Raw genomic sequence first — 23,830 nt, 5'->3', positions numbered from 1 at the left:
AATTGAAAATTGATCCTGAAAATACGTTTTGCAGAGAAACACACTGGTCCCTTAGTTAATTGTAACTATTTATTTATTTACTTTTTTAATATGTGTATTTTGAGAGAGAGACAGAGTGTGAGTGGGGGAGGGGCAGAGAGAGAGGGAGACACAGAATCCAAAGCAGGCTCCAAGCTCTGATCTCCGAGCCCGACACGGGGCCAGACCCCATGGCCTGAGAGATCATAACCTGAGCCCAAGACCGACGCTTAACCTACTGAGCCACCCAGGCGCCCCAGTTAATTGTAACTATTTAGCAGTTTTCTGCTTTAGCGGTATATTGATTATAATGCAGAACTCTGTGATTCCCAGAGATGAGAATAATTCGGTCTGGCCTAGACTAAAGGGAACAAGTAGAGCTCATTTAGAAAATTTTCATTTAGGGGTGCCTGGGTGGCTCAGTCGGTTACGCATTCAGCTCTTGGTCTCGGCTCAGGTCATGATCTCTTGGTTTTGTGGCTTCCAGCCCCACATCAGGCTCCTCCGGGCTGACATCTCGGAGCCTGCCTGGGATTCTCTCTCTCCCTCTCTCTCTCTGCCCCTCCCCCCCCCACTCGCACTGTCTCTGTCTCTCTCAAAATAAATAAATAAACTTAAAAATGTTTTTAAAAAGAAAAATTTCATTTATTACAGCATAATCCTGGGTGGTCAGTTTAGGCCTCCACCAGGTAATCGGCACCTCTCCTGGTGACAACCTCCTCCCAGCAGCATCAGGGCGGGAGGGTGATGGACCACAAAGACAGTGGGGTAGTTTGCACTGCACTGCCCAGGCGTGGGTTTTCCTTCCATGGGTCAGTGCTCCCTCTGGTGTGGGGAAACACTAACGAGAAACACGTTAAGCATGTCTAATGTGATCTGTGACCTATCGATTTCCCCCAAGGGTTAGGCATCTCCTAATATCAGGGCGATCTGATAATCGAAACAGGAAAATCTGAAACTCTGTGGCGAGGGGAAAAAGCAGGTACAGAGTCAGGTTCTCAGACGGCAGCACGTCCCAGAATGACTCAGGAGGCTCCTTCGGCTCTCGGTTTTGAACGTGGAACCCTGACTTGAGTTTGTCAGCATCTCTGAGTTAATCTACTGATTGAATTCGGCCTTGGGCTTCCTGGCAGACATGGGAAAATGGAAGCACTTTCCATTTTAGCATTTTCCATTTAGGGTAACTATGTAATTTCACACCTACCTATATGACAAACCACCAAATTTTAGAAAAGGTTGAGGTAGGTGGCTTACATAATTCTCCTACTCGGACACCAGTTCTGTAGGAGGGACAAATATCTTCCTGGTACTAAATTCATAAAGGAAAAATTCTCATAGTTTCTGTTTTAAGGGGTTTTGGAGAGTTTTGGGGATAGGGTCTTACAACTTTTCAAATTTTCCAGTTTTGAAGAAACACGTCACTACAACAGTATAAAAATACAGAATTACTACTAATGTGTTTTACATCTCCCCACATTATTCCGCATAGCCATTTAAAATGAAAATGAGATAAATATGTACTATTGTAAAATATGCTTTTAAAATTATTTATTACTGTTTATTTATGAGAGAGAGAGAGCGTGAGCAGGGGAGAGGCAGAGAGAGAGAGAGCGAGAATACAAGCAGGCTCCAAGCTGTCAGCACAAAGCCCAACGTGGGGCTCAGACCATGGGCCGCAAGACCATGACCTGAACTGAAATCGAGTGTCGGACGCTTAAACGACTGAGCCACCCAGGCGCCCTTCTGTAAAATCTGCTTTTTACAGGTACCAATAATTGCATGTATATCTTTCCATGATAATATAGACGTCCACTGTCTTTTTAACATATATATTTAGTTTATTCATGTAGCACAATTTATTAAATTTTCTCTCAATTGGCATGAAGTTGTTTCTAATTCTTCTCTGTCATAAGTTGCCACACTTTCAATTTCTTTATATAAACATATTTGCTCACTGGCGTAATTACTTGCTTGACAAAATCCTAAAAGGAAAATTGCTGAGTTTGAACCTTGGCCACTTGGAAAACTCTGGAAACATCTTGCCGAGGGCCCTCTGGAGAGGGGCTTAGCTTTGTCAAATCCTACTTACAGAAAACAAAGCTATGGGTCTTTTCTTACCAGTACTGATCCGTGGGTGGAAAATGAAATACCACATTTTTCTAATACTCCTGAAGTGTCAATATTTCTTTGCCCATTGGCCATTTATGTTTCTTTTCTTCTTAGTGTTTACTTATTTTGAGAGGGAGAGAGAGTGTGTGAGCAGGAGAGGGGCAGAGAGAGAGGGAGAGAGAGAATCCCAAGCAGGCTCCATTCTGTCAGCGCAGAGCCTGACGTGGGGCTCAATCCCACAAACCGTGAGATCATGACCTGAGCCAAAATCAAGAGTCTGACGCTTGGTTGACTGAGCCACCCAGGCACCCCGCCATTTATAGTTCTTATTTTTTTAATGTACTTGTTAATGTCTTTTGCCTTGGTTGCCTTGTTTCTATTGGTGTAGTCTTTCTCGTTCCCCAAACATGGACTGTTTTTACAGTGAGGATATGAAATTTTGTCTGACATATTTTGTCAACAAGTTTTTCTTGAAAAGATTTTGGTGGTGTTTTTTTAAGTTAAAGTAGTTATTTTTTTTCTTCATAATTTCTGGCTTCAGTGGTCTTTGGAAAAATTTTCCTCCACCTAATAAACCAATTCTCCTGAAATTCCAGGCTGTAAATTACCCATTTGAAGCTCTATTTTTGATTTATGGGCACAACTTACTTTTGACTTATGGGTGGGACCTGGATGGATCTATTTTTCTGTTTTGATTCTATATAGTTGTCTCAATATCATCTATCCAAACAAATCTATCCTGTACTCGGGGGGTTAACATAATTTCTTTATCCATTTGTTTCTAGATTTCCTCTCCTCTATCATGGGTATCATACTTTTCATATTATCGAGCTTGAGTAATGTATTTATAATATTTTATAATTGTCATATCCTTTTCTTCTAAAATAGGCATTTTAGCATGCATTTTCTGTTATGGGTGAAAGATTTAAAATTTTTTGAACATTCTCTGCCACCTAAGTTTTATGGAAACTTCAAAGTTCTCTGTGTTTGTTCCATCCCTGGGGATAGATAAAAGCCAAGAGAGTAATGTAGGGCATCCTGTGCTGTAAGCAAGGGAGCCAAGGGAAATGGCTCATCTAAGCAGGTGTAGATATGTTGGCTCCCAGTGCATCAGAATAATCCAAGACCAGGGTTCAGGTCTTGAAGAGCAGGTGACTATCCCTGAAGCCATTGCCCTTGATTTTTATGAGTTTCCACTGAACTCAGGTTGACCAGGGAAACCCAAATAATACAACTTACCTTCACAAGCACAGGCCAGGAGTTTCTAGCAGCTGGTATTTCTATGTCGGCTGGGATTCTAGATCTGTGGTGAGCAGGATTTTAATTGTCTTCATGAGAAAGCAGACTGAGCTAGTTTTTGTGCAAACAGAAGTGCTTCCTCGTCTCTCGTGCTGGCTGTTGCCTGAAGATGCTGCAGACAAAGCCAGCATCGTTCTAGAAGCAGCTTAGAAGGTGCTCAGCGCTCTGATAGCTGTCCGGTTACCTGCACTGTAGAGGATGGAAATGGTTATCGTAGCCTGCAGAATGCCAAGATCAGGTGCCACTGGTGCTCTGCCATAGAAAGGCCCAGAAGAACAAACAGGTGCCTCAGACTTTGAGCGATAACACCTCCTGACAAAGTGGGCTGCCAGGGATGTTTACCACAAAACGTAATCTCTGGTACCTGCATTAATCTATTTCCTGGACAGGGCTAATCCTTCCCATTTGTGTTTGGGTGAGAATCTTCCAGAGATGAAGATTTCTGTTTTGGTCTGATTTTTTTTTTTCAAACAGAATTGCTTGTTCTGAGAATAATTAGGCCACGAGATTAGGTTCAGGTGAAGTCATTCCTTTTCTGTGAAAGCAAGTCAACTTCCCAGGACAAATGGACGCGTGCCTTCCTGCCTGTTCTGGAAGGAACGGCAGCTCATGCAGAGGGTCTGGGGAGCCAATATCCAGATCTGTGGAGGTCGGCTGAGGCAATACCCCGTCCCCAAACAAAAACAGCCAATTTTGCCCTTTTTCAAAAGAATGAGCAGAGCTTATACACGTTTGCTTGACGTGCTGTCTCTTGGAAGCCCTTGGAAGAAGAAAGCAGGAAGAAACCCTGAAAAATCCTTCTGAAAAGCCTAGGAACATAGGGTGAACTCCCCCCCGCCCCGCCCCGCCTTTTTTCTGTTTCTGTTTGTTTCATCAAGTAGCAAGGTATTTGTAAAATGCCTGCAGCGGGAGGTTGCGGGGTCAAATGAGCTAAGATTTGAGAGAGCACGTTATAAACTCTTGACAGGACCTATGGATATGGGTAGGCAGATATAAATAAACTTTACATGTATACCAGTAAAACTACATTTGGGAGGCTGGCGGGATCCCGTTTGGCCCACATTCACTCTTGAGTGATTCTGGAGCTGGTGCTCTGTCTGGCCAAGGTCCACACACTGACCCTAAAGTGGATGGGACTGGTCACTGCTGTCCCTTGGGCCTCATGGAGCCTGCGGGGATGCTTTTTTTCTTTTTCTTTTTCTTTATAAATGTTTGTTGTTTTTTTTTTTGCATTTTATTTATTTTTGATAGACAGAGAGAGACAGAGCGCAAGTTGGGGAGGGCAGAGAGAGAGGGAGACACAGAATCGGAAGCAGGCTCCAGGCTCCGAGCTGTCAGCACAGAGCCCGACGTGGGGCTTGAACTCACAAACCATGAGATCATGACCTGAGCCGAAGTCAGACGCTCAACCGACTGAGCCCCCCAGGTGCCCCTGCTTTTTTTTTCCTGAAAGAGAAATACAACAGCCAGGCAAGGGATGGTTTTGTCCTTTATCCTAGATCCTGCCCCCATGTGATGCCCTCTATGGAAGGAACACCCCCACTTTCTCTCTCAGCCACTCAGTTTTCCCATTCAGAACATATGGGGTTTTGATTGGATAGTCTATGGTAACCAACTTTGTGATGTATGCTCTACAGTTACAATCACTGCATTAACTTGGTCAAGACATGAACCCTCTAGGTAGGCCTGGCATTCCAACTCTAAAGAGGAATCTTCTAGAAATAGAAACATTGCTACTGATGGCTTCCCAAAAACCTTGGCTGCCGTCATGGAATGGTGGCATTCCAAGCCCCGGTCAGGCAAGGAACTGAGGTTGGGCTCCAGGACACTCTGCCTCAGGCAGAAAAGAACACCAGACTTCATCAGACCTCTACAGACACACCCAGAACATGCCTGGGTTTTTTATTTCCCCATTGTACCATGCACAGTGCCTCCCCAAGGCTGAAGATTGTATGTCCCATTCAGAGGGCAGGCATTTGTCAGTAGCCTACACTTTCCTTGTCCTTTTTATTGAAGGGATTGTAGGGTTTTACAGTTGTGACCATTCGAGACAGCGGTGCCTGGTGACGGAAGAGGTCAACTGCCATTTCTTTCCGTAAGATGCTGTGACAGGGTGGCAGGGGAAAAAAAAAAGAAAGAAAATGACCCATACGATAAACATAAAAACACATAACCTTATCTATTTTCCAGTGAGACACATATTCAGGGTGGAGAATGAGGGTCAGGAGAGCACACGGAGACTGGGAATGATTCATCCTTGTGTGCATCGTTTCGTTTATTTCCTTTATTTGCCTTCGGTTTCATTTATTGCATTATGTGCGTAACATTGCAATCAGTTTCATCGACTGAAAGTCTACTCTGTGCCTAGAATTACAGTAGGCGCTAAGAATATAGAAAATGTAGTCAAAAGGAAGTAATCAAAAGTTACAACACGAAGCTTCTGTGCGGGTGAGGCTGGGACAACAGGAACAGAGAGGAAGAGTCACCTCTCTGGGCTGGGGAAGGAAGTCCTCCCCACCTTCCCCTCCCACAGTCTATGTCAGGGAGGAGTTAAGTGGGTTGTGATGAAAGCAGGCTGGTAGATGAAGAAGGGGTACAGGGAGAGCGGCGTGGGAGGGCACAGGGCTCGTGGGGAGAGGCTCAAGGCGGGGGTGGGACCAGCCACATGCAGGGCTGGGACTCGGTTTCCCCCTGCCAGCAGGGTTAAGCTGACTGCTCTCACAGGACATGCTCAACCTCACATGTGTCTTCGTTGGCTCATTTACCCAGCGGGGAAAATTGCTCTCTGTGTTGCAAGAATTGAAAGAAGATAACTAAATACGTAGAACGCTACACAAACAACGCTTTCCCAATCAGTGTTCATGCCCAGAGGTGGTCTTCACAGGGTGGACACAGGCCACGCCAACTCTCTTGGATGACTGCATACAGCCGGGGTCACTTTTGCTGCCGCTTGAATCACACACACACACACACACACACACACACAGAATGCGGTGTTCATACGTGGCAAAAGTTACGGAGCGCACAGCAACTCAACCCAAAGTGGCTTTTTAAAACACGCTATGATTATCGTGAAGTCATGGTTTTTTATTGTGTCGTGGAAAATGGCTGCTGGGGTACAAACTCAAGCTTCTGTGAAGGTGGCCTTGCGGCATGAGGGAACACACAGGGGACGCTGCCCTGTGATGGAAGTGGCAGGCAGGAGAAGCCCCTATGTGCATTCTCATGCTCTCCGAATGGGAGATTCACAACCCCCGTCTCATCCACCCCTGCGCTCTCCCGCACTTGAGTCTCGTCCACTCCTCTCCCTCCTTGCTGTTCTGCGTCTCATCTCAATATCACTCTAAAATGCAGCTGGGGGCCTGTACACCTGGCTCAAAACCTGTTACCGGGACCACATGGACGTCAGCCCCTTGGCATTGGCATTCAAGGCCTAGCTCACTTAATCCCAACCCGGCACAATGGTCTCCCACTGGGAACTCTGCACCACGAGGGGTGCACGGCCCCTCCTTTCCTGGTGGTCTTAACCAGCCTGCCGTCTGGGGGCAGGTGCATTTTGGTTGACCGGTGATGTCTGCATGCAGACTGCAGGAGCGTGAGGGAGAGTGGGTGGGGAGGGTGCGGGAGGCAGACTGGAAAGGGAGACTGGGTGTTTCCCTCTGAAAGAAGCTTAGAAGGGAGAGGAAGGAGGGCAGAGAAATGCCTGCTCAGAGAGGACATCTTTGATTTCTACAGCACAGAGGTGGCTGGGGTGGGGCCGCGGTGGGGGGAGGGGGTCAGGGGGTGGGGGAGGGGCTGGGGTGGGGAGTGGTGGCTGGGTTTCTCCCCAAGCAAGAGTGGGGGGGCAGGGCTAGAGACGGCCAAGCACTCTGAGGGAAAGATGAAGCTTTTGGAAGAAAGAACTCGTCTTGGTGGGGGGAAGGAGATGGAGGCCCTGGTGGGAGAAAAGGCTCTGACGCGGGAGTGGGGGAGAGGCCAGGGGACCGGCTCGCCTGGGGGTGGGCTGCAGGCGCCCACGGGGCAGCGGCAGAGGTGGGCTCCAGGCCGGCAGGGAGGGTGCATGCTGGAGCCAGGGTCCAGGAGTGCCCAGCACGTGCCCGTGTGCACGCGGCCTCTCAGAAACAGCAGAAAAGATGCAGAGGGTCAGGCAGACACTGTCAGGAGGAAGTCAGCTCACTCAGTTCTCAAGATACTCATCAGAGACCCGACCCGGACTCGCACTTCCACAAGAAAGTTCTAGCAAAGTTACAGGACATATGGTGTCACAAAATTGAGAGGACATATTTCATGACGGAGAATCTCCAAAGTCCGGTTTTCTCTGATCACGGGTGCCTCCTCATGTTACAGAATGCTTTCTATCTTCATTTATTTATTTTTATTTTTTCAATGCTTATTTATTTATTTTGAGAGGGGGGGATGGGGAGTAGAGAGAGAGAGAGAGAGAGACAGAGAGTGAGAGAATCCCAAGCAGGCTCTACACTGTCAGTGCAGAGCCCGACATGGGGCTTGAGCAGAGATCAAGAGTCAGATGCTTAACCCACTGAGCCACCCGGCACCCCAGAGAGTGCTTTGTAAAATCTGAGCACCCCACCGTGCTTCCGCACTGCCAAGCCCCAGTGCCTGCAGGTGCAGCCATTAGGGGTGGGCACAGGGATGGAGATTTGGGCACCTGGCCCAACAGGGGTTGGTCGCTTCCTTGTCACCCTTGGGTGCTGCCACTGTGTCTCCAGAGCCTCTGTGCACCCCAAGAATAAGAACCCCAGAGAAGCTGCCTCGGAGGGTCCTCGGTCCCTACTCTGAGACAGCAAGATGACAGTGGTGTGTGTGCAAGATATGAGGGGCGAGTGTGGGGCCTTCCCGGGGGGTCAGCAAGGGGCCTAAACCTGGGCTGGAGGGTTGGCCGAAGACTCAAGTTCTTTTCTCAAGTAGGAATAGCAGTAGTAACATTAGCAACAGCAGTAGTGACACTAGTAACAGCAGGAGCAGCACTGGTGACACTAGAAATAGTCATAACAGTAGCAGTAACAGTGGAGGATGGTTTTCCACTTAGAAATACAAGCTTCAGGGCACCTGGGTGGCTCAGTCAGTTAAGCGTCCGACTTCAGCTTGGGTCATGATCTCCTAGTTTGCGAGTTCGAGCCCCACGTCATACTCTGTGCTGACAACTCAGAGCCTGGAGCCTGCTTCCGATTCTGTGTCTCCGTCTCTGTCTGCCCCTCCCCTGCTCATGCTCTGTGTCTCTCTGTCTCTCAATGGTAAATAAACATTTAAAAAAATAAAAAAAGAAATACAGACTTCTTTGGGACATAGTAGAACACTGGACAGCTAGATCCTGGGGCTGTGGAAACATGCTATACCAACAGGGCATCAGGGATGCGGCCCAAGACGTTTGGGGAGAGAAGGTGGATCCTGAAGGAAGAAGGCCAGAGATGAGGAAGGTTGGCATTGCCCTGGGAAAACATCATCGGGCCTCTCCTCCGTCATTAACCGCTCAGACACGGTGTGTTTTTCCAGCCTTCTGGGAGCTACGTCTTTACGACAGACATTTGGATGCATTTAATTGCGCCATTGCTTCCTTGGGCCCTTCAGTGAAATAAAATTACACTAATTGTCTCAATTTCTGCCAGTCCTGCCTTTGCGACTGGACCTGTGACCTTTGAAAATGTGTCTTGAGAGAAAACTGGTTGGATGCAAAACACTAGCCTAGAAAGCCAATGTCCTCCTTCAAAATGCATCTCGTCAGATGGCCCAGAGCCTAAGCAATCAGCAAACCCAGAATTTAGATCAGTTGAGGAAGCCCTGTGTCAGCAGGCACGTCCCCCACTTGGTCCCTGCCTGAGGAACCAGGTCCTGTGCACAGGGTGTGGAATGATCTGGGTGCCTCAGACACAGGGCCACACGAGGCTCTCCTGTGGTCCATGGTTGTGTAGTGAGGGCCTTCGTGTGTGGGATCCCTGGAGGAAGCCAGCCTTGCCACACACAGCCTGGCCCCCCAAATATCTATGAGACCAAGGGCCCTCGTCCAAAGTAACCCTTCCTCCATGAAGCCTTCCTAGAATTCGCCTAGAACCTTGTGTCTGCCTCCCTTTCCTCACCCGTAAAACGGGAAAACAAGAGCATCTTCCTCACAGGCTTTCTGGGTTGGGGAGGTGGGTCAGTTAAGCACAAAGCACTTGGGTAGCCCGGTGGAGAGGAAGAGCTCACCCACGTCAGGGACACGATTGTGGTGACACTTGTCATCCTCGGACTCCAGCGGTGTGTTTCTTGCTCACCACTAGCCAGTGAGCTCCATGCAAACTGGGTCTAACTCCTGTGACTTCCTGGGGACTAGCACACAGCCATACCAACTGCCCACCTGGGCCCAGGAGTCCCTTTACCCTTGCTGCCTTTCAGAACAGGTAAGAAACCCGGGAAAACTCCCACCTGAGGGTCACCTCCTCAGAAAGCCCTCTCTGACCGCCGAGCTAAATCAGCACCCTGTCCAGGCACTGGCTATGGCATCTCCCTGCCTTTTCTCCTTCACTGCACTCGCTGAAATCATCTTATTCCCCCAGTGACTTGTGGGCGTCTGTGCCCTCCGTCGGTCACACCGGCACATAAGGTCCTGAAAGCGAGCCTCGTGTCTGTTCAGCCCATGCGCTCAGCGCTTCGAACAGCGCCTGGGCCCAGAGCAGATGCCCAATAAATGTTTGCTAAGACCAAAAGGAGAAAAGGCACCCTCTGGGGGGTAGCGAGGGAGCACCGCCTCCCTCCGCCTCTAGGGCGCACAGGGACCTACTGGGGTAGTTTATTTCTTTGTGGGAGCCAGCGACTGGACCTGGTTAAGACCTCTGAGTTTGCATTTTTCAAAACCGTCATCTTGTTTGCGAGGCCGGAACTTCCATCAAATGTTTTCAAATTTGAGTCATAACGAGCAGCAGCGCGCAGCTCCTCTCGGGCAGCTCCGAACGACGGGGTCGGCGATAACCTTCCATCTAACATCTCCAGCTTTCAATTTGCGAACCGGTGTTTAAAACCGTATGTCGACTTTCAACAGAATGTTGTCTCTTCTGAAACAGAAGGTGGCGATTCGGGGGAAGCGAACGTGCGTCTCATGGGGTGTGTTCCATGCACCCAGGCGTGTTCCGGTGTCGATGCAGGAGGGTCGTGTGTGTGCAAAGCTGTGAGTCCAAGAGGCAGGCCTGCTGTTTACCTAACGCGGCGGGAGTGTCTTCCTATAGGGCTCCTTTTTGCCACCACAGCAGGGAAATGAACTCTTCTGTCTTTTGGATTTGACACCCTGATGTAAATTTGCTCTTTGTAGTTAATTGTTCTTTAGCGGAACGACCATAATGAGGACCCTCCCCCGCCCCGCCTGGAGGATCTGAATGCCCTGAGTGATGGGACTTAATACTCACCGGTACACTTCTGAGTCTGGCGATGGGGCCGTTGATGGAATATCAGAATTTGCTGGGTGGCTGGCTGTGAAATGAACCTTACCGGTGTATCCTGGAATATTGGCAGAGCTGAAGGAAAGAGTTAAAAGGGAGGGGGAGAGAGGGAATGAAAACAGGCATTTGTGAACGAGTCCTTGTCACCAGCACCCACGTAGAAAGGTGCAAAGGAAGGTGCTGGAAATCGGGCCGGCAAACAGGAAATGCTGACTTGGAGATGCCCCGATAGTGGCCCTACTCTAGGACCGCAGAAACTTCTTTCCAGCCCGTGTTTTCCTAGTCTTTGAACTTTGCATGTATTTTACAGACGTGATTCGTGGCCGAGCTGTCTCCCGTTGAAGGCAGACGTTGGTTCTTTGCAGGACAGCCGACCTGTGCCCCACACGTGACTCTGTCGTGCTGACTCCAGCACTAGGAGACACATGACTGTGATTTGAAAATAATATGTTCTTGTCGCTATTATACTGCATTCCTGATTTCATGTAATTTCGTTTTCTTTAATTAATTTTGAGAGAGAGGGTGAGTGAGCAGGGGAGGGGCAGAGAGAAAGGGAGAGAGAGAATCCCAAGAAGGCTCTGAGCTGCCAGCGCAGAGCCTGATGTGAGGCTTGAACTCACGAACCCTGACTTCATGACCTGAGCTGAAGTCAGACGCTTAACAGGCTGGGCCACCCAGGTGCCCCTGCACACAAGTGCCTTTAAGTAAATTATTTGCTGAGGGAGAGGTGAGGCTGGAGCAGGGCTGTGTGGGTTTAGTTCCCCCCTGCTGCTTAAGACCTGTGGCCTTGGCCTCAGGAGCGAGGGACAATAGGGAATTTAAACTGTATTTCAAGGGGGCGCCTGGGTGGCTCAGTTGGTTAAGCATCCAACTTCAGCTCAGGTCATGGTCTCACGGTTTATGAGTTCAAGCCCCACGTCAGGCTCTGTGCTGTCAGTCTGTACTTAGGCTCCGTCTGTACTGAGTCTGTACTTAGATCCTCTGTCCCTCTCTCTCTGCCCCTCCTCCACTTGTGTTCTCTGTCTCTCTCAAAAATAAATAAAACATTTGAAAAATAGATACATAAACTGTATTTCAAGGAGCAAGAAACTACTGTGTGCAAACCTTGGCTCTCACTCAAACAGGACATGATCTTTGTGGACTCAAGTTCCGAGCATCCTTTCAGGGCTTAAAGGGAGGGAGGAAGATCACCACCGCTGATGTGCCAGGAGCAGGGACAGGGCCAGACAACAGGTTGCCCTTCTGCTCACTCGGCGGTGGCGTTTCCCATCCCCGGGCCACTCCTTTGAGAGTGTGACATGACATTGGTGCGGTCCCTCATTCTAGATGGATGCACAGACGCAATGCAATGCCGAGCCTCTGTCCCGGTCAAGGGAGCGGTTCCTCCGGGTGCATTGCTTGCATCTGGGGCCTTCCCACAAACCCAATCAACCAAAGGAGACGTCCAGGAACCATTTGCCTGAGGAGAAATTTTCCAAGCATGGGGCTTCAGGGACGTTGTTTCTTTTTTTTTTTTTTTTTAATTTTTTTTTTCAACGTTTATTTATTTTTGGGACAGAGAGAGACAGAGCATGAACGGGGGAGGGGCAGAGAGAGAGGGAGACACAGAATGGGAAACAGGCTCCAGGCTCCGAGCCGTCAGCCCAGAGCCTGACACGGGGCTCGAACTCACGGACCGCGAGATCGTGACCTGGCTGAAGTCGGACGCTTAACCGACTGCGCCACCCAGGCGCCCCCAGGGACGTTGTTTCTTACAGTGGCAGGGGAGGGGGCAGATGGCGGAGAGGGGGTGGCGACGCGGGTGTGTGCCCGAGGGTCAGGGCCCAGATTCGAACCCAGGGAATCGGCCCATCAGCTCGCAGGTCTGGACCGGAGACGTGATCTCTCGGAGCCTTACTGCCTCTGCCACGAGAGGGGGTGAGGATGCCAGCTATGGACGTGTTTGGTGGGGAAAAGGTAGCAGTTCCCAGTGCAGATGCTGGGTGTCCCCCCCCGAACCCCTGGACATGGGTTGTGGTGTGGCCCCTTGGTATCTCCCCTCTAACAGAGTGAAGGGAATTTACATCAATGGCAATAGCAGAAAAAAACGTACACGTTACTGGTTCCTGGGAGACTAGGTAAATGAGGTGACGGAAAAGCTCGGGGACCCAGGCCTCCCTTCCAAGCCTGACGTGCCCCTTAACCAACTGTGAGTTTTTCCTCCAGCGAGGGAAGCCCTCTGGGCCTCAGCCCAGTCACCTGCAGCAGGGATAGGACACCATTCACCTCTTTAAGGCTCCTCCGGGATTCAAGGGATTCAATGAATGTGAAAGCAACCAGAGGATCTTCAGCACTTAGGTGGGGCTCAACTCATTTCAGTTGAAATACAAGATTTAAAAGCAATGAGAAATTTCTAAAATAGGAGCCCGGTAGGTGGAGCCTATGAGGTTTATCCAGCAGAGGCCGGCTATATAGATGTTCAGACAGTGGTTTCCAAATGTCCCCACATACTGGAAACTCACGGGGATTTTTCAAAGGTACCCATGCCTGACTCCCAGCCCCCAGACGTTCTGATTTCACTGGTGCAGGGTGGAGGGGGAGGGCGGGAGGTGACTTGGGAATCGGGATCTTCAAAATCTGTCTAGATAATTCTAGATAAGCTGTGCATGGAGGTTTGGAAATCCCTATTTCAGAGTTGCATTTTCAGGTCTGTTGGAGGGACTCGGGTGATCAAATCAGTGTTGCCAAATTCTAGGAAGTGCCCTTTAGGATTTGCTGGAATTTTCTTCAAGGGTAGCTGTGTGTCAGGGAGAGGTAGCAAAAACCGAGGCAGAATTATTCATGTGTACGTCTTTCCCCCAAACCTTCTTTAAAGCTTCCATGCATGTTACAGAGGAAATCCCCTTCCTCTGTGTGAGATGTTTTTTTCCACTGCCCCTAAAAACACCTGCAGAATTGAAATGCCTCTAAAGTCATAGCCCTTCCATTAGAGCAGTTAAGAAGTCAAAGATGGAAGGGAACGGTTTTGTCAATCGAAAGAAGAACTTGATAGAAAACATCATACAGCTATACGTGCCTCGTGGCGCACGGGTTATTGACGCCAAGTGGTATTAGACATTACATTATAATAATGACATAATGTTACGTTACATCACATCCAATAACAACAAACCATGAGCCAGGAGGCTAAATTAAAGAGAAGCCGCTTAGGCTTAAGAAAAGAATTCAGCTGCTCAATACACTGCCAAATATTTGAAAACGAAAGTCCTTACCCACGCCGCTTCTAAATCTGCTCAAATTGCCCCTTTTCAGGGATATCACAAGGGGACTTTTTTCCCACCTTGAGTGCCACATGTTGACCTTCTGGCAAGAAGAGAGTCGCCTTCGGGGGACCCGGCCCTGCTGCTGACAGGTGACATGATTTTCTAGGGGCAGGAGACATCTTTTCAAGGTGCTACACTATGCAGGCTTTCGCATGGACTTCTGGGTTGGTTCCACGTTCAAAGACCCCCTTCTGCCACTTAGGGAAAGTAGAGAAAAGCAGGAACTCATTTAAAAATAAGAGAAGTAGAGGGGCGCCTGGGGGGCTCAGGTCATGATCTCACAGTTCGTGAATTCGAGCCCCGCGTCGGGCCCTGTGCTGACGGCTCGGAGCCTGGAGCCTGCTTCGGATTCTATGTCTCCCTCTCTCTCTCTGCCCCTCCCGCCTCGTGCTCTCTCTCTCTCGCTCTTAAAACTAAATAAACATTAAAAAAAAATCAAAAAAGAATAAAAATAAGAGAAGTCTTCATTTTTTTTTGTCTTTCTCCACAACTTCTGGTCCTTTAAACACCTTCTTCCGTACCCCGGAATAAGCCTGGATTTTGTCCATTAACGGGCACATGTGAAGAAATTATTGCTTAAGTTTGCAACTAACTGCTTTGGCTCAACCTGGCATGATAAAATACAAATTAAATAATTTTAGAACGTAAGGAATTTAGTGAGCCTCTTAGAAAAGGAAGCACAGATGGTGTGTAATTAAAAGTTAAACAGGAAATAAAGAAAACACGGGGACAGCATGTTGTATGTGGCACACAGGCAGGGTGTACGTGGGTTGGGATTTCAGCGCGCAGACAGCTTCTTCCCCGTCCACAGACAGGACCAAAGCCCTGTGAGCGCACGCTGTGTCCCAGCCACTGTTTTAAACGCTTGTGCAAATGGACTTAATTCTCGCCAGACCCTGCGTTGTGGATCCTAAGGATCATGCCTATCGTATGGATGCTGAAAATGAAGTTTTAGAGAAAGTCTAAGTCCCGCGTCGTAGCAGGTGGCAGAACCGGCTGGACCCAGGAGCCCCGGACGGATTGCTGGGCGATGCCCCCGTGCCCTCCCACCCAGGGCCCCCAGCCCAGGCGGGAGAGCTCAGCTACCTTCCGCTGCTGGGCATGTATTCAGGGTGTGGGTGCACGTTCAAGTTCAAATCGATCCGACAATCTTGCCCTGAGAGCCGTTCTGTGTCAGGCACACATCCAGGCAGAAATCAACCAGGCCCATTCCTGGCGGCTTTCGCATCAATGAGAACACTTTCAATGCACGTGTAGAGGTTGGAAAAACCCGAGTGGGGCAAAGACCACCGATGAAAAGTAAGGCGGGGTTGGGGGTGCGTGTGAGAGGGAGACAGAAGGCAGCACAGGGTCAGAGGTCAGAGAGGCTGGCCGTGAACTTCAGGGCCGCCCCTCCCAGCCATGTGACCTTGGACCACTGAACTGAAGCTCTCTGAGCCACACTGTGCTGTGGTCAGGGGACTGTAGCTCCCCTGTAGGGGGCGGGGCACGGTGCAGCGGGAGGGGCAGGGGCTGGGCAGGGTCAAGGCTGGGCCTGAGGGCTGAGAGAAGGCGGCTGCAGGACCAGGATCATTTTGGTCACGGGGCCGTGTTTCTCAGAGCGTAACACGTCATGGCCCCAAGATCTGTTCAGCAACTGTAGTTTTATCATTATCCTCGTCAAGTGCCTATACTTGTTCTTTCTCTGGTCTTCGAATCTCTCCAAATGGAAGCGGACACAGAAACAGCCGGAAGGCTTGGTTTGTCCGCAGGCTGGAGCCCCGGAACCGCTACTTCCCTGGAGGCAGAGGGCGTGTCCTTGTGAGAAGAAGGCCTCCCCCCCCAGCTCGCCCCGGGGGGTGGGGGGTGAGAAGGATCTGCTCTTGGCCCCTCCGGAGATGACTGACCTGTGGCTTTGTCACATCCTGCACTCAGGCCTCGGCCTCCTCATCTGTGAAATGGGGAGAGAACCTGTTGGCACACCTCTGGCCTCCCCACACTAGTTTGAAAATCAAATGAGAGCATAGACGGGAAAGCCCTCCGAAAAGGCAGAAGTGTCGGCCGGCCAGCGTAAGGAACTACTATTCATAGCCCCATTCTCTAACCTGGATTGTGGTAAGGCTTTGGGGGTTTTTTGTTTGTTAAAGGTGCCACATGCCACGGCAACGGGCAGGAAGGCACCACCTGCCCCCCTCCCCCCCCCCCCACACACCCTCTTCCATGTCAGACCTTGGCCAGCACCTGCCTGGGGATCCATTTTGGACAAGTGCTCGTTATTTGCAAAGGCTTCATCGCAGGGATGATTGGGTGAAGGCACAGTAAATGTGAAACCCTGCAAAGTTCTGAAATGAAGGATTACAGCCTAGTGGAAGACAGCCCAGTCGGGGTGCGGTGGGGGGTGCCTGGCTGCTTTAGGAAAACAGACCCGCGGTGTCCGGAAAGCATCAGGCGTGGGGGTGGAAGGCACGGGTTCATGGCCAGCTCGTCTCCAGTGGGCTCTCCCGCCAGGGCACGTGTGTCCCCTCCCCTGCGCCTCAGTTTCCTTGTTGGTAAGACAAGGGGCTGGACCAGGTGAGATGCAGGACAGGGTACCCCAGGAGCTCCAACAGCTGGTCCACTGCAAACCCATTTCCAGCCGCTCTCTCCATTTTCTCAGGAAAGGGCAGGATTTTGGATTTTGGATCCTGACTTCGCACAGATAGGCTGTTCCATAGCATGCCCATAGTTATGTGCTTCGAGTATGCTTTTGTAAGACAGTTTGGTCCTATTTTTTATCATCACTAATTTTTCTGTATTTTTTTTTTTTCTGTAATGATCAGATCTGGCTCTACAATAGCTTTAAGCTTTTTTTTTTTTTTTTTTTTTTTTTTTTTTTTTTTTTTTAACGATGAGTACGATCACCAGCAATTTGAAAACCCCGGCCATGTCAGACGGCTTGGTAGCCAGGAAACAAAATCAATTAATGAGGGAAGTTTGACAAACCTTTGCTCTTTTCTGGGAGACTGGTGATGCCAGCAATGGAACCACCTGAACTAGGAGTCGGTGGCCTTGACTGTCTGAAACGTGGTTTCATATTTCCACCATGACTAAGTATCACGAATTGTGGGGAGAATCCTAAAAATAATATCAGGAAGACATTTTTCTTTAAGAAAGTTTATGATGAGAAAGTAAAGGAAGAGTGATACTTGCTTTTGAATAGGACGGCACTTCCATATCCTCTACTTAGCACAAAGTTAGTAAGTTTATGTGTTTCTGGGTTTTGGATTTTATGCAAATGGTATCATATTGAATTGCCTTTCGGCTCAATGCTGTATCGTAACATCAATAAAATGTTTTATGGGGCACCTGGGTGGCTCAGTCGGTTAGGTATCTGACTCTTGATCTTGGCTTAGGTCATGATCTCGGTTCGTGAGTTCGAGCCCCGTGTCAGGATCCGTGCTGACAGTGGGATTCTCCATCTCCCTCTTTCCGCCCCTCCCTTGCATGGGGTCTCTCTCTCTCTCTCTCTCTGTCTCAAAATAAATAAATAAAACTTAAAAAAATATATTTTGTTTAGACATCTACATGTAAGTAGTAAACTACAAAACAAAGTAAGGAAAAGCACAAAGACCCGTGGCTTCTGGGTTGGGAAGGGGGATCTGGGTGGTGAGGCTGGGAGGCACCCACGCACGGCTTAGAAGACATTAGTAAGGTACTAAAATAGTCAAATACTATTTCTTTAGCGAGGCAGGAAAACACAGACTTTTATTTGTTATTTCACTTTATATGTTACCTATGACACTACATATTTATGTATCTATTAATATTTCATAATAAAAGTGAAAACCATTTCTTTGTGTTAAAAGGTTAAGAGGACCTTAAACATGGAAACCGGATTCGAAACAAACTTTGCGAGCCTGGTGGCCCTCTAGTGGCCAAATTGGACAAGTGCAACCAACGTCTTCAATTTCTTTTCCGGGAGCCACGCATAATTTCACTTCCTCAGAAACAGAAATCCACAGCAAGCCGAGGTAGACCGGCCCAAAGTTATTCAGGCTAAATAGGATGTTTTACATCAAATTCTTACAATGCTTGCCAAACCTCTCTTCATTCTCTTGGAGGAATGACCCAAGAGAATATGTTTGGATTCTTTGGCCAGCATGTCTCATAAAATGTTGCAAAAGTTAAAGGCACATTTCAAAAGAAAAAAAACAAAATAAATCTTTAGACTTGTAGGATATTTTTAAGGTGGTTCCATCCTCCTATCCTTTTAAAATCTTTAGAATTACTCTGTTGAATAGCAGTAACTCCCTTGCAAAATTTATGGAAGAATCACACCAACTGATCCTTCCTCAAGACTCAGCTCAGACGTCACACGCATCCCGTGTGTCTCACGAGTGAAAGTGACCTCTCTGTGCTACTGAGCTTCGAAAACGCTAAGCTAACTTTTGGGGGGACTTCTTTCATCCTGCTTTTTATCGTAATTATTTGTGTACAGCATTTATCTGCCCTTCAGATTCTTAAGCTATGTGAGGGCCAAGTCTTTGTCTTTTGTATCTTTATGTTACCACAGTTCTTAACACAGTGCCTGGACCATTTTACAGGCTCCTTTGCCTTTTCCTTTGGGTGTGTTATGTAGAGAGTTAAGTGAGATAAGTTACACAACTATATTTTAACACCAAAGTTAGATTCGAAACATACTTCATAGTTTGCCCAAGTGGTCAAAAACTTTACATAGTCCGAAAAGGTAACAGGGAAATTTAAGACCATTGTGGGAGACGGCATTGCTTAAATTTAACCTGCAACAGAGTAAGTTCGAAGGACAGCTGATGCGAAATGCAACTTGTCTCATGGGCGCAACTGATGTTCAAAAAACAAACAAACAAGGAATCAATTAACATTGAAAATACTGTGGTAGTTCACACTTTGGCTTTGCGTGAAATCTGCATGTTTGTCTGTGTCTCCCGGCAGAAACTGCTGGGATAATATCCATGGCAGTCAGCAACTCAGTGGCTCATGAAAAGAGCACAGGATTTCAACTTCCAGCTGTATCTGGTGAGTCCTAGGGAAGTGACTGACCTCTGAGCCCCCATATTCCCATTGGTGAAAGCAAAATATATATGTATCTATATATCTAGATATAGATACATATATCTATATATATCTATATATATATCTATATATATCTATATATAGATATATAGATATATATATATAGATTATACATAAACATATTATACATATAGCTTAAAATAGTACACATTAAATGTAGTTATATATTATATATTAAATATATTTTGTATTTATTTTATATAAGATATATACTATGTAAAATATATAATATGATATATGTTTTATATATAAAGTTATATGTCATCTTATATATTTCATATATAATATATTATAAATTATAAGTTATATATTATAACTTTATGTTATATTATATCCTTATGTATAATATATTGTATATCGTAAACTGTAAGTTATACATTATCACTTTTAAATTATATTATATCATATCAAATTATATTTTTATATATAATATATATTACATGTTATAAGTTATATATTATATAAGTATATTATATAGAAAAATATATTGTATATATTATCTGTATATTATAAAATATAAATGATATAATATACTTATACCATATATAATATTTTATATATTATGAAATATATAAATTTTAAATATACAAAATATTTAAAATATATAAATATATAAAATTTATATTTATAAAATATATAAATTTTATAATATATGAAATGTCTTTATAGTTTATGTGAATATATTTTTTACATGCATGCAAAACATGGAATATAAGATATATTACATTATTGTGCATCAAGGCACCCCGGTCCGTCAGTGCACAGAATTATGATCTCGTTTGTGGGGAGCTACGTTTCTTTTGGGACAGCAGGCGTCTTTCTTCTTAAACTACATTCGATGGCAGGCCATCTTGTATTCCCTCATTTATGATAAAGCCCATCACCGTGTTTCACCCCAAATGGCACTATAAGGGGAGTAATTACAAGTGGAACTCACCGACTTGTGTTTGTATAAAGAATCCTGGAGCCCCGAGGCTTGGCGAGAGATGTGATGTCTCCAAAGGGGTTGTCAACATCATCGGCATTTGTAGACTGCACACAACCCCTGTTTGCGTGACAAGAAAAGAAAACGTGTGTTTCTTCATAAGAAAAACAGAAGAAGAGGTAAACAGTGCCCTAACATTCAAAGGGAATCTTATTTGCTAAAATCGATGAAAAACTGAAACAACAACAACAGCAACAACAATAATAATAATAACCATGATGATAGAACAATTTGCCTTAAAAAACTAAGAAAAGAGATTTCCTCTTTTACAGAGTAACACCTGCCAGGCTCTCGTGATCTGAAGTTTGGGCCAGCGTGAGAGGAACAGGTGGGTTGTGTTTTTGTGCAAAGAAAGAAGCTGTTTGTGCAGCCCAGGGAGGCTCCTTCACCGGAGGCTGGCCCCGGGGGGCAAGGCAGGGACTGGCATCCGCCAGAATTAACCAGGCTCCTGTTGGAGATGGGAACCTGGGCAGGTGCCCGGGAATCTGGGGCGCCCAGCCATGTGCCTTCAGGGCCCTGAGACAAGGCGGAGGTGCTGTCAGCCAGAGGGCGTAGTGTCCTTGTCCCATTGCTGGGGCCACTAGTTGGAAAGAGTAGTCAGCTCCATCGTAGGGCAGAAGAGGCCACAGTAATGGCGGCAGCAAGGGCAAAGATTAAAGGCCCAGGGCCTCCATTTTCTTGGATTTACTCTGTTCCAAGGCACCATGACCTGAATGTTTATGCTCCTCCCGTATTCCTGTGTTGAAATCCTAATGTCCAAAGGTGACGGGAGCAGGAGGTGTGAGGAGCTCAGGTCACGAGGGCGAAGCCATCGGGAGTGGGATTAGGGGGCCCACACAGCCCTACTACTGTGAGGACACAGAAGTCTTGTGACTTCTCCATGGAGAGCCACATTTAAACTCAGAAGAAAAAGGAGACACATTTTCCCGTACTTAGTGTTAGGGAGCACGTCGTATCTTCCGCATCGAGTATAAAAGCCTTTCTGGTTGACAACACCCAATATTAGGAGCATCCAGGGTATTTTACTTCATAAAATAACCAATTTGGGGAAACAGAAAAAATGCCGCTCCCCCTTTCTTTCTTTTATCATAATCTTTAACAAATCTGTGATGAAAGTCCTGACATTAAGCAGGCTCTGGGCTGGCAAAACGTTAGAACTCTGTTCGAAAGTATAAATTGTCTTAAACAATAAATTACAGACATGACTGAGCTGAAAGCAATTACAATTTAGATGTAAATCTAGTAATTTTTAAAACATTAAGAAATGGTATCACTTACGTATAAAGAGGGATGTATTTGCTTCTGGAACTTGGACTCACACTGAGAGAAAGAGAAAATGTGCACAATGGAGTTAGTGATGTTCACTTAATAAGCATCCAAGGGTTACAGTATTTCTCTTATTGATACCTCCTGGGATTTAATCTCTTTGGAGATGCCTCCTGGGAATTAACCTCTAAAAGTTTGTAATGTAGGGGCTCCTGGGTGGCTCAGTCAGGTAAGCATCCGACTCGGGATTTTGGCTCAAGTCATGATTCCACAGTTGTGAGTTCAAACCCCATGTTGGGTTCTGTGTTGGCAGTGTGGAGTCTGCTTGGGATTCTCTCTCTCCCTCTTGGCCCCTCCCTAGCTCTCTCTCTCTCTCTCTCTTTCAAAGTAAATAAATAAACTTAAAATAAAATAAAATAAAATAAAATAAAATAAAATAAAATAAAATAAAATAAAAACATAAAAGTTTGCAATGGTAAACAGAGGTGATTTAAAGATGTAGTTTTAAGTGAAAAGCCAAAGCAGAATAAACTGACTCCAAGTGTCATGGACACACATGTCTTTGCTTGCTTTCTCTTTTTTTTTTTTTTTTTAATTTTTTTCAATCTTTATTTTTGAGAGAGAGAGACAGCATGTGAGCAGGGGAGGAGCAGATAGAGAGGGAGACACAGAATCCGAAGCAGGCTCCAGGCTCTGAGCCATCAGCACAGAGCCCGACGCAGGGCTTGAACTCACGAACCGCGAGATCATGACCTGAGCCAAAGTCGGACACTCAACCGACTGAGCCACCCAGGCGCCCCTTTGCTTGCTCTCTTTAGCCCTATTTCAGAGCCTCCCCTCTTGGGTTACCCCCACCCCCTATTTTTTAAGGAGGCTTCACGCCTACCACAGAGCCCAACATGGGGCTTCAGCTCATGACCCTGAGATCAATGCCTGAGCTGAGATCAAGAGTCAGACACTTAACCGCTTAACCGACTGAGCCACCCAGGCGCCCCCTAGGTTTCCCTTTTGCTGCACACCTCCTTAGTGATTGGTGGGGCAATATTTGGCAAAGCCCCTGGTTTGCTGAGACACAGAATCTTCATTCACAGATCATTCACAGATCTTGAGTGGATCCTACTGACCATCCAGTCTAATCCTCCATGGTGGAGATGAAACGGCCATAGCACGGAGTGCAGTGACTTGCACAAGATCCCCGTTATTTACAACCTCACAAGGAACTCCAGGCCTATTTTGTATTTTCCCCACACCCACCCCAGAATCAGCCATTTCTCCAAGGGTCTCACAATTTCTTTGATCGGAGAATGGTGATTCAAAGCCAGCATGTGGGTGCTAGATATGGTTGTGGCTGCTGGGGTGTCCCTGCTCCCGGGTCCTCTGAGCAGACAGAGCTAGGGATGGGTGGATGTGTAGGAGTCTGTGTATACCCGCATATTTATGTCTATTTCTGTATCTGCTATCTGTATTAAAGTAAACGTGAGTTCACAGGATACGTCCTGATCATCTCTTAGCCTTTCTCCCCTACTCACCCGTATTTCCTCCTGACAGTGTGAAACTTGCCTCCTGTTACCCACCAAAAGTTTCATTTTGTTCAACCCTATATGTCAGAAGTATTAGAATCACCAACCCACTTCCCTGCAGGAACACACCCTGCGGGTACACACATACCACCTGGAGTATAGCGCTTATATGCCATGCATTCCTTTTGTCTTTAGCCTTATATTTTTCGGTCAAAATACTATTTCCAAATTTATTAGGGCCCAGCCTTTTTTAAGACCACCCGGTTTTGCCCCCATCCACTCAAGTGTAGTCATGTCATTTATTTGTAGCACAGATTCATTTGTCACAATCTGCATTCCATCCTGGATTCCCCCAGCACCCTGGGCAGGAATGTATGTAGATACGTATTGGTGTTTCCATGTACGTACTTAGTTCACGTTGCCTTCAGTAAACTTTGTTCTTTGTGGTGGTTAGTTCTCTGGGTTTCACAAACACTAAGAGTCATGTGGCCACCATCACAGAACCATACAGAATAGTTCATGACCTTAAATGTTCCCCTTATAGGCTCTCCATGCACATCCCTTTCCCCCTTCCCAACTCCTGGCCACCATTTTTCTATCCCCTTCCTGTGGTTTTGCCTTTTCCAAATGTCATATAAATGGAGTCATACAATATGTGACCTTTTGGGTGTGGCTATTTTCACTGAGCAAAATGCATTTAAGATTCACACACACCGGGGCGCCTGGGTGGCTCAGTCGGTTGAGTTCGACTCAGGTCATGATCTCGAGGTCCGTGAGTTCAAGCCCGACGTCGGGCTCTGTGCCAACAGCTCGGAGCCTGGAGCCTCGTTC

The 23,830-nt window shown here is 47.0% G+C and overlaps 1 protein-coding gene across 1 annotated transcript in view; it reads right to left on the bottom strand.

The window, feature by feature from the left end:
- Positions 1-5,405: 5,405 nt before the first annotated feature.
- The window catches only part of SPATA48 (spermatogenesis associated 48), a 56,738-nt gene continuing 38,313 nt past the window's right edge, over positions 5,406-23,830 (bottom strand). Inside the window, exons 7-10 of the mRNA XM_047095214.1 lie at positions 21,492-21,533; positions 20,166-20,273; positions 10,824-10,931; positions 5,406-5,529 (exon numbers count right to left, since the gene is read on the bottom strand). Coding sequence (XP_046951170.1) covers positions 5,406-5,529; positions 10,824-10,931; positions 20,166-20,273; positions 21,492-21,533 — 382 coding nt within the window. The remainder of the gene's footprint in view (positions 5,530-10,823; positions 10,932-20,165; positions 20,274-21,491; positions 21,534-23,830) is intronic.

Source organism: Lynx rufus, unplaced genomic scaffold, assembly GCF_022079265.1.
Source record: "Lynx rufus isolate CCGP_SWC_20201006 ecotype Redwood Valley unplaced genomic scaffold, mLynRuf1.p SCAF_4, whole genome shotgun sequence".
NCBI lineage: Eukaryota > Metazoa > Chordata > Mammalia > Carnivora > Felidae > Lynx > Lynx rufus.
The sequence above is the reverse complement of the archived record's forward strand: the minus strand, read 5'-3'. Positions and strand labels throughout refer to the sequence as shown.